This window comes from Mytilus californianus, unplaced genomic scaffold, assembly GCF_021869535.1.
Source record: "Mytilus californianus isolate M0D057914Y unplaced genomic scaffold, xbMytCali1.0.p SCAF_5, whole genome shotgun sequence".
NCBI classification, from domain to species: domain Eukaryota; kingdom Metazoa; phylum Mollusca; class Bivalvia; order Mytilida; family Mytilidae; genus Mytilus; species Mytilus californianus.
In genome coordinates, this window is record NW_026262701.1 from 72216591 (window position 1) to 72231668 (window position 15078).

At 31.9% G+C, this 15078-nt stretch overlaps 2 protein-coding genes across 4 annotated transcripts; both read left to right on the forward strand.

Annotated features, from left to right (window-relative positions):
- LOC127703017 (uncharacterized) lies at positions 1–3268 on the forward strand. 2 transcript variants are annotated; one of them, XM_052207394.1, is made up of 3 exons: positions 1–80; positions 169–245; positions 1212–3268. In XM_052207394.1, exon 3 carries the CDS (start codon positions 1246–1248, stop codon positions 3043–3045), a length of 1800 nt encoding a protein of 599 aa, XP_052063354.1. In that variant the 5' UTR covers positions 1–80; positions 169–245; positions 1212–1245; the 3' UTR covers positions 3046–3268. The 2 variants fall into 2 exon arrangements, with proteins under 2 accessions (XP_052063354.1, XP_052063355.1); XM_052207395.1 differs by lacking the exon at positions 169–245.
- A 2203-nt stretch (positions 3269–5471) lies between these two features.
- On the forward strand, positions 5472–12930 carry LOC127703018 (uncharacterized). Of its 2 annotated transcripts, XM_052207397.1 has the most exons (3): positions 5472–5581; positions 9002–10792; positions 12468–12930. In XM_052207397.1, exon 2 carries the CDS (start codon positions 9658–9660, stop codon positions 10777–10779), a length of 1122 nt encoding a protein of 373 aa, XP_052063357.1. In that variant the 5' UTR covers positions 5472–5581; positions 9002–9657; the 3' UTR covers positions 10780–10792; positions 12468–12930. The 2 variants fall into 2 exon arrangements, with proteins under 2 accessions (XP_052063357.1, XP_052063356.1); XM_052207396.1 differs by lacking the exon at positions 12468–12930 and having other exon boundaries at positions 5473–5581; positions 9002–10916.
- The last annotated feature ends 2148 nt before the right edge of the window (positions 12931–15078 follow it).

Sequence of the window (15078 nt, forward strand, 5' to 3'; positions counted from 1 at the left end):
ACAAAACACTAGTCAGTCAACACTTGAATTTAAATATCTTAAGGACATTCCTTTTATAAACATCCGGTTGTCTGAAAAAGGTAATCGTAATTGTTTTTCATGTATTTGAAGATGAATATATAATTATTTGTCTGAAAATGTCTCTTTTATAATTTGTTTTCATTTTAGGCCCTAGTATAAGATGTTTAAGAATCAGTTTAAGTCCTTCAGATACTGGATATTACCAAATATTAGCGACCGTTCTGGTAAGCCTCTGATTCTCTAAACGTCTTTAACTGTTAAACACAAAAGACAATACATACAGTAGATCCACGCATAAAAACATCTTACAGATGGTGAAGTTATTAATCGTTCACTTATCAAAGACTTCTAAAGTAACTTCTATGTAATTTCGAAGTAAAATGACAGCAATTAGCTCAAATTAATTTAATGAGTTCAGTTGCAAAGTGCATGAATACATGAAAGCTGAAAAAAGAATTAATTCATTATTAACATTCATGTTTGTATATATCTCAATAAAAAAGGAATATCGAATATACGTCATGGACACAGGAAATAATTGACACATAAAGGCAACAGGCATTTTGATAATCGTTGGGGAACAAAAGACAGATATGTATAAAGAAAAACTAAAATCGTCAAAGTCTAGGTAAAATCATGAAAAATGTAAATAATTAAATAGCATAATTTATGTTAGGTTTTAAGGATGCACCCTGCATAAACTATGCTATCTTAAATGAGTATTTTCCATGTTTTAACCTGTTTTATAATATCTATAAACTAAAACAAATTGTTATCATTGTTGGAAGCGGCAAACATTTAAGATAACAATAATTTCCATAATTGTTCTATTGTGATATTAGAATGGCGTAATAACATTACTATTCGTCAAAATCGCCGAAAATAATCAAATACAAAAGTGTTGCCAACATTTAAGTGAAACAATAACCCAATGCTTTCCCACAATGTTTTGAACAAACTGTTTAAAATCAACTGTTTGCCAAAAAACAAAACACAAAAACAGGTAAGGTTTTGAATATTTTCAAACATTTTGGCCTTAAGCATCACTGAAATGACAATTATTGTCGCCATGTGCATCTTGTGCAGTAAAATTGGTACCATTAGTGTTATAAAGAGCGAAAGATGTCCGCTGGAAGTGTTTTCAAACATGGACCCCAATTCATATGTAAGTATATTTTTTTTCTTTCTAGTTTAAGTTTGAACAATAGAAGAAAAATTAAAGGAATGACCACTTGTAAAAAGCACGAGACAGAGGAGGTCCGATTCTTCTGTGAGGAATGTAAAGAACTTATATGTGATGATTGTGTAGTAGGAGACCATTCCATTTGCATCAAAACCAAAATAAGTGAATATGGTCAAAGACAGAAACGAGCCTTACAGGAAACCACTGAAACCGCCTCAGAAATCGAAGTACCAAAAATCAACAGAATATTAGAACAAGTAAAAAATGCTAAACAATCTTTCAATAGTTCAGTAGACAAAGAAATAGCATCTGTTTGCTCAAAGACAGAAAACATTATAAAGATATTCAATGAAATCAAAGTAGAATTGATTAAAAGCTTCGAAGACGCATGTAAAACTGCAAATGATACATTTGATAAGATTACACAGGAACATACTCAAAGAAAAGATAACATACAAGAAACTGTCGACGAAATTGAACAGAAGGGTTCTAATTTATCGACAACTGATATTGCCATTTACGATTCAAAACTGAATGAACTTCTGAACGATAACCAGTTTGTGGAAACCAGTCTAAAAATTGAAATTCCAAAGCACTGTTTTCACAAAGAGTATGAAATAAAGGAAAATCTTCGACATATATTAGGGATCTTAGATTATGGAGAATATGATTTACCTTCTCCTATCGAAACACTTTCCAATACTGATGTATACAAACTACCATCGAAAAGAGAAAACGACAAAGAAGATTTAACTATAGAAAACTCATCAAGAAAAAATATAGAAATACAACGATCAGATTCATTCCAAACAACATCGTCCAATGTTGCTGATGGAAAAGTGATATATAGTGAGGAGAAAGGAAGCGACTTTTACGGTTTAATACCGAAACGTAAAAAGTTCGAAGTAATTATTTCATTCAAACACAAACAAAAGGTATTCCACATTATTCCAAAGAAGGAATGCCGAAATGCATGGTTAATAGGCTCCGGTATAAGTGATCTTAATTTAAATACTGAGTCACCAACGTGCGCATTACGAATATCATCCTTAGATGGAAATGTGTTAACGGCATGTAGAAGCAATGCACATGGATTATTGATAGGGATGGAAAATAAAAAGACACTTAGAAATTTACAAGTGTCTTCTTCAATATTTAGCAAAGCTAAAAATTACAAACTAATTTCCTACATTTACGTCGATTCCAATAATTTAGCTAAAGTAAGCACAGCTTCAAGAATGGACGATCCAAACAATGTAGCTGCAATATGCACATCTTCAATAAAGGGTTCTGACATAGTTATATGCCTTAGAGATGACCCAATGTCAGAAAGCAAATTCTTCAGTCCTACGTGTGAGAAATTTGTGATTGAGTGGTATTCCACAGAGAAGCAAAAGACAAAAGATATTGTAATTTCGTCAGATGATATCGAAATAAGAAATCCTATTCACATTTGCGAAAATCGGATCGATGGCGACATATGCATAACGTGTTCACCGAAAAACTTGTCATCATGGATTTTACTTTTAGACAAGAATGGAAAGTATAAAATGAGATACCCCTCAAAAAATCAAACGGCAAATAAGGAGACCGAGACGAACTCTTTTATTGTGTCTGGATTTCTAAATGATGGGACAATAACAATATTAGATCGAACAAAACGCTGTCAGCACCTTATAGATAGAGGAGGAAAAAATTTACAAATAGACCTATATCATGATCAGCCAATCTGTTTGGCTGTTGATATGTATGATAATTTGTGGGTCGGGTTTGACAACGAACATATTCGAGTGATAAATTACAATGATAGATATGAAACTTATATCGAACACAAGACCTAATGTAACATGTTTAACACTTCTTTTGAAAATACTATTTTCGATTCTTTGTTTTATTCTATTTATCTCTTACAACGGAAATGAACTGTAAAAGCTATGACATTTATATTTGCAATTCGAAATAAATTAGAATGCTAGAAAATAATCAAAGAATCAAATAATACAGCATTTGTTTGGTAGATATATATTTCGCCGTTTCATATGAAATAGAAATGTATTGTTGGTAGTTTGGTTGTTGACTTAACTTTAAAATACTCTTCGGCTAAATTTACTGATTGTTTAGGTTTTGACGCACGTTGAATGGTCCACAATCATCATTATCGGGTTTAGCAAACCTAATTTATTTAAGATTCCAAGAAAATACAAAGAGACCAGTTTCAGTTGTAGCCCTTTGTTTTTTCAAGGTTCCATTTGATAATAAAGCTCTTACCATATTTCAAAACTTTTACATCCTCGGCTTTCAAATATTTGGCTTTTAGCGTTCCTGATGAAAGTAAACTCAGAAAAGCGCGTCGAACGTATACAATTAATAAATTGTTGTATTCATTTTTGTTCAGTGAAAATTGCTGTGGTGCTGATTATTGACCACGATCTCCCTCACTGTCCATGGGACAACCAGATACACAATATGGTATGCAATTATCAACTGTACTCAATTATTATCATCGTGACTTCAAAAAACTACTTTATTCCTATGGGTCGAACCCTACTATTGGTGTCTTGTAGCCGGTGAGGCATGTTGTGTCAAACTTCAGTCGCGTAATACAAATTTGTGCTACCAGCAGGCAGCTTGTTTATATTGCATTTTATTTCTATTGAAATCTAAAATAATTATGACAAACATTTGAATAATTAACAATTTTTTTATGTGGGACAAAACTCAAGGAGTTCTTCCTAATATAGGTTTATCTCATAGATCTCATAGAAAAAGTAACAAGTTTTAGCTTATTTGCTAATCAAATACTAATAATAAGTGTTTACGTCATTATAGACATTCGGATCTTTTACGTATGTATAGATTTGTAAAGAATTATATCCTGTAAGGATATGTTTGAGCTGAAAACTGTGTATTTGTATTTTTTCAAGCTGTCTAGTAAAGCAGATCTTTTTGTGTCATAGTTCTTGCAATTCAGTAAAAATGTTCTCATGTTTCTTCAAGAGGCCAGAAAAGAAAAACGGTCGAAAGACAGTTTACAAAACACAACAAAGAAAATAAAAGACTGAGCAAATCAAACCCCATCAAACAACCGGGGGTGTTCTCAGGTGCTCCGGAAGGGTTAGCAAATCCTGTTCCACTTTTGACATCCGTCGTATTGCTTATGTAAGTACAGTCAGTACTAACCTGATGATTAATCTAATTCAGTAGGTCACATTCGTGAAGAGGGCTGGATTGTTATTACGATAATTGGAACATATCTGTAGTCGTCTGTGAAACAGATATTCCATAATGTTCAACCAACTCGAGATGGCGTTCGGTAAAATTTTCGAAGGGATTATTTCAACTTGACCACTTGGAACTCTTGGTTTAATAGCTTCCTTGTCAGCTGCAATCCTCTATCAAGGAAATCATGATAAGAAATGCAAGCTCTGAATTATCGTACCAACTGGGAAATATATACTTCATCTGCAGGCGCTGCTGGAACGTTGCTACATATATAGAAATGGAAAGTTCTCAATTGGGAAGCTGAAATCATCTCTTTTGTCGTGATCTTTCAACCGATCCTTATTGTCAATTTCTAGATGAACGTCAAGATATGATGCAGACTTAACTGTACCTGTTGTATCCTTTATATTGTCAAAGCTGACATAGTTTAGTTTAAGAAGAGCCTTTTTAAAGCAGATGTTTGTTAAGTGCTTAATAACTAGTTCTTAATTTGAATATACGTCTTTCTTTTTTTCTATACAATTTTGGTATTTTCATGTCGAAAATTATTTTTGGAAACATTTCATAAATATCTCTATCTTTGTTTTTCTGCATTATGTCTGTCCCTCTCAGTTTTTCTCTGTCTTTAGCGGTTCTTTTAGATAAAAGAAAAAAAACCATGCATTTTACCCCTATGTTCTATTTTAAGAGATGTCGGTCTTGTTGGTAGGCGATGTCATCGGACATATTTTTTTAACTAGATACCCATGAATGAATGTAATATACCGCTTAGCAATGAGCAATTATCCGCAACTGTTCTTTAATCTAATTGACTAGTTCGGAAAACAAGTAATGTTACAATGCCATCACTTTTTAGCGTCCAGATTTCTAGCTGTATAAGGATAAAAAGTTCAAAATTCAAATATAAAAAAAACAGTGATTACAAAAGATACTACATATATGCTATGCACTATGTATATAAATCCTTATTCCGTGTGTATTTAAATAACCATTTTGAATACTCACCACACAAAACAGGTAGTATAATTCTTAAAATTTAAACTTTTATCTAATACGATATCTGATCATCGGAAAACTATTGCCTGGTTTTGATATTTTTAGTGGATACGTGTCGTATCAAAACTGAAAGAAAATAATCGTAAAAGCCACAAAAAGGTAGGAAAAGTAAAAAGGCATATTTTCAAAGACAAATTATATGTGTTTACCAAACGTCGCGAGATCAACAGGTTTCAATTAAGTTTTATGTGACCTTCTGTCGTTATTTAGAACGAACTTGATTGATTGATAGTTCCAAGTGCATTTTTCTGTAGACTGTTTTCATAGAATGAACTTAATTAATTGATAGTTCTAAGTACAGATAAGTGAATGTTTTGTAGCTTTGATGATATACCTCGTACGTCAGCCGGCCTGGTTAAAATCTTGGAAGGAAGAACCAAGTTAAGAAGTTAGTTTTTCATATTCAATGACGTAACTAAAATAGGATTTCAGTTTCAATTTGAATCTGGTGCCACGTGTTAAGAGAGTGTCACGCTCTCTGCACGTTTAAAAGTCTTGCAAGAAATCTTCTTGGACCTGCTGTAAGGTAAAATTTCTGCTCCAATCCAAAGTACACTCAATTTTCCAGTTACAGTCGAAATTTCAGTCCTTTATCCCGGTCATCCAACTTAGCAGAAAATATTTATTGGATTTGTTATTATATTTCTCTTTTCCCGAAATAGGCGTGAACTAAACGCATAACAATCAATACAATAGACAAAATGAAACACACCCAGTAAAATCCTGTACTGTCACTTTCAAATATGTTAATGGCGTCCTTTCACTGAACTATTACTCAGAAGTATTTTTTCAGAAATTATTCACATCTCATATGTCCCAGTGAACTGATTCCATTCTTTCTTGAATTGGTCGCTGCTAGACGACTCAACACTTAAGATTTGGAAAATGTAATAATTTTCATTTATTCGAATTTCCTTTTGTCAATTTTCCGTTTTTAGTAGTCGGTCACACATTTCTACCACGTCCTATAGCTTTTATATCTCTCAGCTAATATGATATTTTCATTATATCAGTTTCTCTTACACATTTATACTCTCAATTAAAAAACTGATCTAGCAAGGTGATGAGGAAAACGTTCATCGGCAATAGCTATATTACAATTGCACTAATTTATATCCGTACTTATGTATCTATTATTAATCTAACATTGATATTCGTGGTTTTGTCACGACCATTGCCTTAACATGCTATCTCATATGACTTTTGGAATACTATGACGGCTGATCTATGCACAGCAGAAAATGTCTATCTTGTCAGTGTACTTGGTCCTACTTGATTTGAATTTTATCAAATTCCGACTATTTTCACTCCTATTTCTGTCTGTTTATACACAGGCTTACAATGTTTTCATTGACATCAGTATATAACTTCTTAAGCAACCGTTATTAAAGGAGCTTTGAGATAAAAATGTTGCATCCACTTTTTTTTTGTAAATATACTTAACCAAGACGGGCAAAAACCAAATGAATAAACAAACACGTCACTACTTGACTAAGAAAAGGCAACGTCATTATTGATAAAAAATATCAATCTTTAATCTTTATGCAAAGAAGTATAACTCAATGTTTTATTGTTATCAATCAGCGTCCCTATATCTTTTTTTTACCTATTAGTTTAAATAGAGTGAAATGCATTATATTCATCACGATTTAGCGATGAAGAACTTTAATGTTAAAACCAAGTTAAAGATAAAATTTTGAAATCAAAATACACGTACTTCCTATGGAAAGAAGTGAATGATTTTTTTTCTTTCTTTTTTACCATATACACGTGCTAAATTGAAGATAATTTTTATTGGTATGAGTGAGATAGCGTAAATATTTGTACATGATCTATGTTTTGTTCATGTATTGTTGTATATGTGTTTCCATATATTTTCAAATCATAATGAAAATATGTATTGTTGTTTTATTATACAAATGAAATGTGTGTGACGAAATCAGGTAAATATATAACAGTGCAATATAAAGCGAAAATGAATCACATAAGTGCAATAAAAAATGTATATATATGTTAGACTCAAATCGACGTCCGGTCTCTAATCGACGTCCAATTTAAAGCTGCGTTCTCAAATAAGTGTCCAATATTTATACCCTCTAATTGACGTCCAATGTGACGTCATGTATTTCCAAAACGACGTCCGATCGATTGGAGTCTCCTCTCATCGATGTCATATATATCATTTAGTTATTTGTTCTGAGTTTGATCTTTTTTATTTGATCTTTTTCGTTTAGTCTTTATGTAAAGCTGCTTAAAGAAACTAATTGTTTTCATATATCTTTATACACTTTACAAATCATAATGACTTCGTTGACGTAAATAAGAAGGAACATCAAAGTAGCCAACATCCCGTCCATAATAATCAACTAAATAAACATAAAAGGACAAGCATTAGTTAATGACAATAAGACAATCACCGACATCATATAACATGTACATGCATATTAATATATTGGTCTAAAAGTTAATCCACTCGATCTACGTTGTCTTATTCCTTTCATATGCATATAAATAGTTGACATGTGGATATAAGATAATGAGACAGCAACCACAATATAAAGATCACAGAAAAGACATCTAAGGGCAATATACAGTCTCAAACAATAGACAGAATAAAGAATTATAGTCAATTGTTGAAAAGTATTATTAATTGGACTCTGCAAGATCTTTTTAACAACTTTTTGAGTTTGAGGTTCAACCAACCATTTGTAATCGGAAAATGCCTTTATCTAATCAGGAATATGACAATGTAAAAAGAAGGACGTCGATTAGAGAAGCCAAATATTGGACGTCGATTTGAGAACGACAAAAAGACGTCAATTACAGGATCATATAATTGGCCGTTGATTTGGAATCTCATAATGACGTCAGATTTGGACGTTGTTTTGAGGAACGGACGTCGATTAGAGACTAGACGTCGATCTGAGTCTAACATATATATATATATATAAATACATAAAATTGAAAAATTAAACTGCTTCTGTCCTCACTTCTAAAATAAATAACGATTGCATAAAATATAGCTGACTACTTTCACATGTTCTGTTGATACAGGATTCAATAATTTTATATTTATTTGTCTCTAGCACTTATATAAATTCATCTTCCAACTTTTAAATAGTTATTATCTTAATTTCTAATTTATATTACACTCCAAGAGGAAACGTTCCTCGTTTTCAAGAACATGACATAGTTTGCAAAGCCTATCTTCTCTTGGAAGTTTAAAATATTTCTAGGTTGTGATCACTTTGTATATAAATAACTTACTTTTTATTATGAAAATTTAATTATTTTGAATCAAATTTTATATATTTGTTTTCTCTTGTGATCAGAACCTTGAATGGTTAAACTTCTTATACAGTTGTACAGTTTACTATTCTATGAAATATATCGTTATCAGACAAAAAAAGAAACTTCTTGACATATGTATACCAGAATATCTTTTTTATGTTTAATACTTTTTTTTCTACGCGAAACTGGCACCAGCATTATAGCAGTTATAGTTTTATTTTATTTCAGACTTAGATGTACCCGAAAGATGTCAACGTCTTCAACTTGCATTGAACACACTTCAGAAGAAATTAGATTCTATTGCGAAGAATGTAATGTTTTTGTATGCGATGACTGTGTTTCAGGACAAGGAAAACATATTAAATGTAATAAAATTAAACTTAATGAATATGGTGCCAAGAACAAACAAATTTTGATTGAAAATGTTGAAAAAATAACTAATAAAAATCTCCCACGTTTGAACGAGACATTGGAACTTACCACCAAAGTTAAAGGATCTTTTAACAAATCAGTTGATGAAAACATTACTGAAATTCGATCAAAGACACAAGTAATAAAGGCAATTTTTGATGAATTACAAGAAGAAACAATACGACAAATTGATGAATTGAGGCGACAAGCGAACATGAAATTTGATGAATTTCTTAATCATCATCATAATCGATATAGCAAATTAGTACAAATAACAGAGAAAGTCCAGCAACAAAAATCCGACATTCAGCCATCAGATGTTGTAAAATTTGATTCCGAAATGAAAAAAATGTTGCATACCGAACACGACTCGGAAATCATCCCGAAACTCGAACCACCCTGTTTTGAAATAGATGAGCAGTATTTAACAAAAGAATTTTATCAGGATATTTTTTATTCCAAGAATAAAAAGGATGAAGAGAAAAACAGAATCTTGTACACATAAGAAGGATAAAGAAGAACCAAACTCCTTCGCAGATATTATAGAACCTGTCTCGTCTGCAAAAGAAACCAATTCAGGCCTAAACATGAATGAACAAGTAACAGATACAAACTATGATGAAAATTCAAGTGACATATATGTGTCAAACTCTGCAAACAAAGCCGATAGGAAATTAAGGGCCTTAGCAGTTCATAACAAAGACTTAAACTACAAGATGATTAAATCGTTCAAATGTGAAAATACTGTTACTTTAATTGTACCGAAGACAAATGTTTATGAGGCTTGGGTTATCGGAGTTGATATCAGCGAGGTTAATTTAAAGCAATCAGTACCTCAATTTACAACTCTCCTTCCACGTATAGATGGAGAACCATTTACAGCTGGAAAAAGTCAAAAGCATGGTTTGGTAATAGGTCTTAAAAACAGGAGGACCATCAAACTACTTCAAGCGGTGACTGGAACTCTAAGAAGAACTTCGAACGTGTGCAAATTGGTTCCCCATATAAATGCACATGCTCAGCATTTGTCAGCAATTTGTACCGTATCAATGCAAGAGAAAGACAAAGATATCGCGGTATTACTACGTGACTACCAGTTGACAGGAAGTAAAGAAAAGGGAGCAGTCATTCGATGGTATTCTGGCAAGAAATTAAAAACGAATGACCTTAAAATTTGCAACAATGTTGAAATTGAAAATCCAGTGTACATGGACGAGTGTATGAACGGTAACATTTGCATTACACGTGCGCCGGACGAAAAATCATCGTGGATACAACTTATTGACAAACATGGGAATCACAAGATAAGGTATCCACCAAAAGATGAAAAATCTTTAGACAAGAACGTTGTATATTCATTTATTGGCGCTGGATTTCTGAGAGATGGTCGTATAACAATTTTGGATCGAGTGAGCTTTCGTCAGCATCTTTTAGATGACAATGGAAAGCTTATCACAATAGACCATTACCAAAACCAACCATCATCTTTTGCAGTTGACATTTACGACAACATCTGGATTGGATTTGATGATGGAACAGTTCAAGTGATGGAATATAAGGACGGGTGGTATGAAGACATTGAAATTAATGATTAATATTTTCAAAGAGGTTATATATCTTTTTAATTACTTATATAGTTCTGAGAACTAACCGTGTTAATTTTGATAACGAATTTATATAATTCTTTACTGTACAAAACATTTAGACAAAATATAGTTATTTCGAAAAATGTTATTGATTTATAAAAACACAGCTGGTTCCTCATTAACCTATACCTCACAATTCTAGAATTTATTCATTGAAATGCAAGTTTGTTCCGACAGGGATATCGATATCGTGTTTTATTGAAAAATCATTAAAATCATAACATGTAAAAGGCCCTCAAATCTATTCTTTACTATGTCATATTCATTTGGCGATAATCAATACCTTGTTTTCAACGGTTTGGTCAATACATGTTTATAATTCATAACGCATATATGCTAGTCTAGATACGCATAAAGGTCTGCACACGTGAAACTAATTTGACTATACCATTTTGTGCTATCTGTACCTTGTTCGTTGTTTTCTGTATGTATTTGTTAAAACGATTATGCTAAGGGTTTTTTGGAGGAGTCGGGAGAAGGTCTGTTGTGTTGTCCAATTATGGATTATTCCTGTTAACATTTATGTATCACAAAGGCTTCGTTCAGATTTCAACGCTATTGGTCCAATTTAAACGCTCATATGAGAATATGTCAGCTTAAATCAATGATTTAGTCGCAAAATGTAATCTGTAACGTAACAAATCAATATTGTTTTATTCAATATGACAAGGGCAGTATCAAATATTATTTAAGATATGCTTATAGGTACCAGAATGGAAAGTTGGTGCTTTCGAAACTGTTAAGTAAGTTTTTTTCATTTTCGGATGATTATGACTAAATTGTGAAACTCCAAAGTTGTTGTTTTATTTAGCACAGTTTTAAATAATTATTCTCCCCCGGGCTTTCATCAATTTGTCTCCAACGTTAATGTAAATTTCTTTCCTAATTCCGAATTATATAAAACATTGAATATATGTGGCTAAATGATGAAGTCTTAGGAAAAAGGGGTAAGGCCATTTTCCTCTAAATTTATTTTACTCGCATTGGCAAACACTTTAGGTCATTAAAATACAAAAAAGCCTTATAGGATTTGAATATTAACTGAGAGTCAAAACGATATGCATTCGAGATTTTAAAATAATTTTACACGTATTCATAAAGTCAAAACGTTGTTCCGCGCTATATGTTTTTAATATGGCGATATTTTCTCAAAATTTGTTAAGATTTACCGAAATTGATTTTTAGCCATCTTTATCTAACATTTGGTTACCTGTAAATGTTTTGAAATACTCCTTAATGTTGTTCAAACCTTTAGAAATATAAACACTTTTCTGATTTAGCTGAATTTTGTCTCCCTCCGAATGACCTTAGATCTGCTCCGAATAACCTTCTGACGTCAAGGAACAATCACTTTTTAATTGTGTGGTCAAACTTTTTAAATTGTGATGTCAAATTTTACGGGAACTTGTGTGATGTTACGTAATTGCGGACAAATTTGCATACAAGAGTAAATACGTCTATTAACGAAGTTGTCATGATTTGCATTTTAGTAAAGATGAGAGTATTGGCGTAAAATGAATTCAGAGCAAATTGATCCCATGTGTCCTACCTGTTTATAAGTATATTAACAAATTATATTAATTTGAAATTGTTAGTTTAACTTCTCGCTTTTATTTCACTACATGTTTCTTCTGTAGGTTACAGGCAGTTTGTTATATAAATAAAAGGAGATGTGGGGTACATCCCAATTAGGCAGCAACCTTACACCTCAATGAAACCACAAAGGACAACAAATGATCAACGCCTGGTCTTCCACAACAAACCTTATGTTTTGAGAATTAATCAAAGAATTTCAAAAGCTCCATCATTATCCAAATATTCTAAAAAAAAAACGTCAACATGAATATGTAACTAAAGACAACTGACGGTGTTCTGGACTTGACAGGTACATCTGTATGTAGCAGGCTTGAACTAGTTAAGGTGCCCAACCCTCAATATAAGAAAAAGATGTTATTTTCAATTTCATTAAAGGACATCCGTATTTGTACGGAAGAAGGCTATTCTTTCCTTGCCTGGAAGTCCGATACGGTTCGTACATGTATAATTTTACATGAATTTAATTTCAGCATTACGGCGATATAAAGTCTCTACCACAAATTCTATAAGTCATTTATTAGCAAACTTCTTTTGTTTTCATTTTTAGATTAAATAAAATATTTTGTTTGGAAAGTTTTTCTGTACCTGTATTAATCTTATAACAAACGGTAGTATCGCATCCTATTGTTTACGGTAATGTTGTTTAGAGCGCGTAAATTAAAATACAATCAAATAATTGTTCCTTTGAATAAAATCATTCTATAATTTTATCCTTCTGGTTTGTAGAAGAGAAATTGGCGCATCGTTTTGGAACAAATACAGAATGATTTCATGTTCGAAAATCAAACCTGAAGCTATGGAAAAAATAATCAAATTGACAAAATGAGAATGGAGGAATAGGGCTCTTTCTATGTTGATTAAGTTGATACGGTGACCTATAATTATTCAGTTATTTGTCCTTTGGTCTATGAATAGTTGTATGATTGGCAATCATTTCACATCTCCTTATTTTTTTTTTGATATACTGAATCATAATGATCTTAGTTTAATTTAGTTTAAACATATTCTATTATCAAGAACAATAACAAAAAGAATCAGACAATAGCTTCCCAGTCTTCTCCATTATATACAAATGATAAATAACCAAACACAATCAAATACATGTGAATAACATCATACACAATATCAATATGGAGACATAAAATGAACAAGCATTGAAATGACGTGGGACATCACTTTCCTAAAGTCTCGTTTAACCTAAATTTATTTGTATAAAGACCAATTAGGAGATTAAATCTGGGAGTTGATATACTCTCCGAGGGTAATATTTTTATTGAAATCAATCCAATCTTTGTTGTCAAATATAGAAAAACGTTCTTTAAATTATGCGGATATCCAGGTTTTTGAATAAGTTGAATAATCTCATTCGAAGTCGGTAAAAAGTAAATCAAGTATAAACGTTGATATTTAGCAATTGCGTTAGATTTAATACTTGCACGACAAAAAACTATGTTGAGTGCACTGCACTTAGTTGAAAACGTTTAAATATCTATCACCGATTGTATAATATGAACGGGGAGTTTTGTTTTTATGATATTTCTGTTTAATATGAAATTTAAACGTATTCAAAAAAAGTTTACTTCTAATGCTCATATCGAGAGAATTGCACAATTTAATGCTTTAAGGAATATTCTTGATAAAGGAACAATCTACTAGGCGTTTCACTTTGTTATATATTTTGAATATTTCGTAGATTATAATTGTTTATTTCAGAATATTCTGGAACATCTTCGTTCATAAATTTGTTATAAAAAGTAAAGGTATTTACTTTCCGTCCGATCTATAACTGTTTACCATCACGTTTCTAAATTGGGTGATTAAAGTTGTGCTAGTGCAGATTGTTAGACCGATGACAATACATGCTTCTTGAAGTTGTATCTTAACTTATCTTTCAGAATTCCATTGTCCCAAACTTATTCAAGAACGGGCTTACTAAATGTTAGGTATATTTTTTTCTCAAATATTGTTCTAGTTATCAAATTATTGTGATTGATTATATATAAAAAATAATGCACGCAAAGTCTTAAATATCAAAGACAATATGGGCGTTGATAATCAGTAGTTTTGTGGTACCATGCTCGCCCAGAATTCTGCTGGAAGTTGTGTTGTTTATATACTATTATCAAAGCTCAATACACTATTTCAAGAGGCCAAACCAACTTTCTTAATTGATACAAATTCTGCTAAGTACAGATTGGTTGCAATTATTATGGACATTGTTAACACAAGGCCATTCAAACCTGTGACAATTACTTCCAAATATGATGAAAAACGTAGTTTTTTCAAGTTGAATTTGCTGATAAGGGTTCGGATATCATTAATAATAACAATATTTTCCATTTCAATTCTGTGCAGAAAACAATACCCAATTCACAAACAATACCTGATTATTTTATATACGTTTGGCCATTTCATATACCCTCACCAAACCTATTGCATCCAATATTTTCAAGCACAAGTAGGTTCTTAAAATCTTTACTCTCAGGGATGTAGAATCCAAGCTTCCCGATTGCTCTTATACATTGTCCTCATACAAATATAGTCCGGCTAGTCAAGTTATAACTAGAGACCTTGGCATCATAAACAATGAAATTTTAGCCAAAGGACCGACATATTGAATTCTACAGCCCATCACCTGGAAAACGTACTAAA

What these genes read in the sequence shown, in the direction of transcription:
- LOC127703017 (XM_052207394.1), top strand. Translation starts at nt 1,246, where the DNA reads ATGACCACTTGTAAAAAGCACGAGACAGAGGAGGTCCGATTCTTCTGT.
- LOC127703018 (XM_052207397.1), top strand. Translation starts at nt 9,658, where the DNA reads ATGAAGAGAAAAACAGAATCTTGTACACATAAGAAGGATAAAGAAGAA.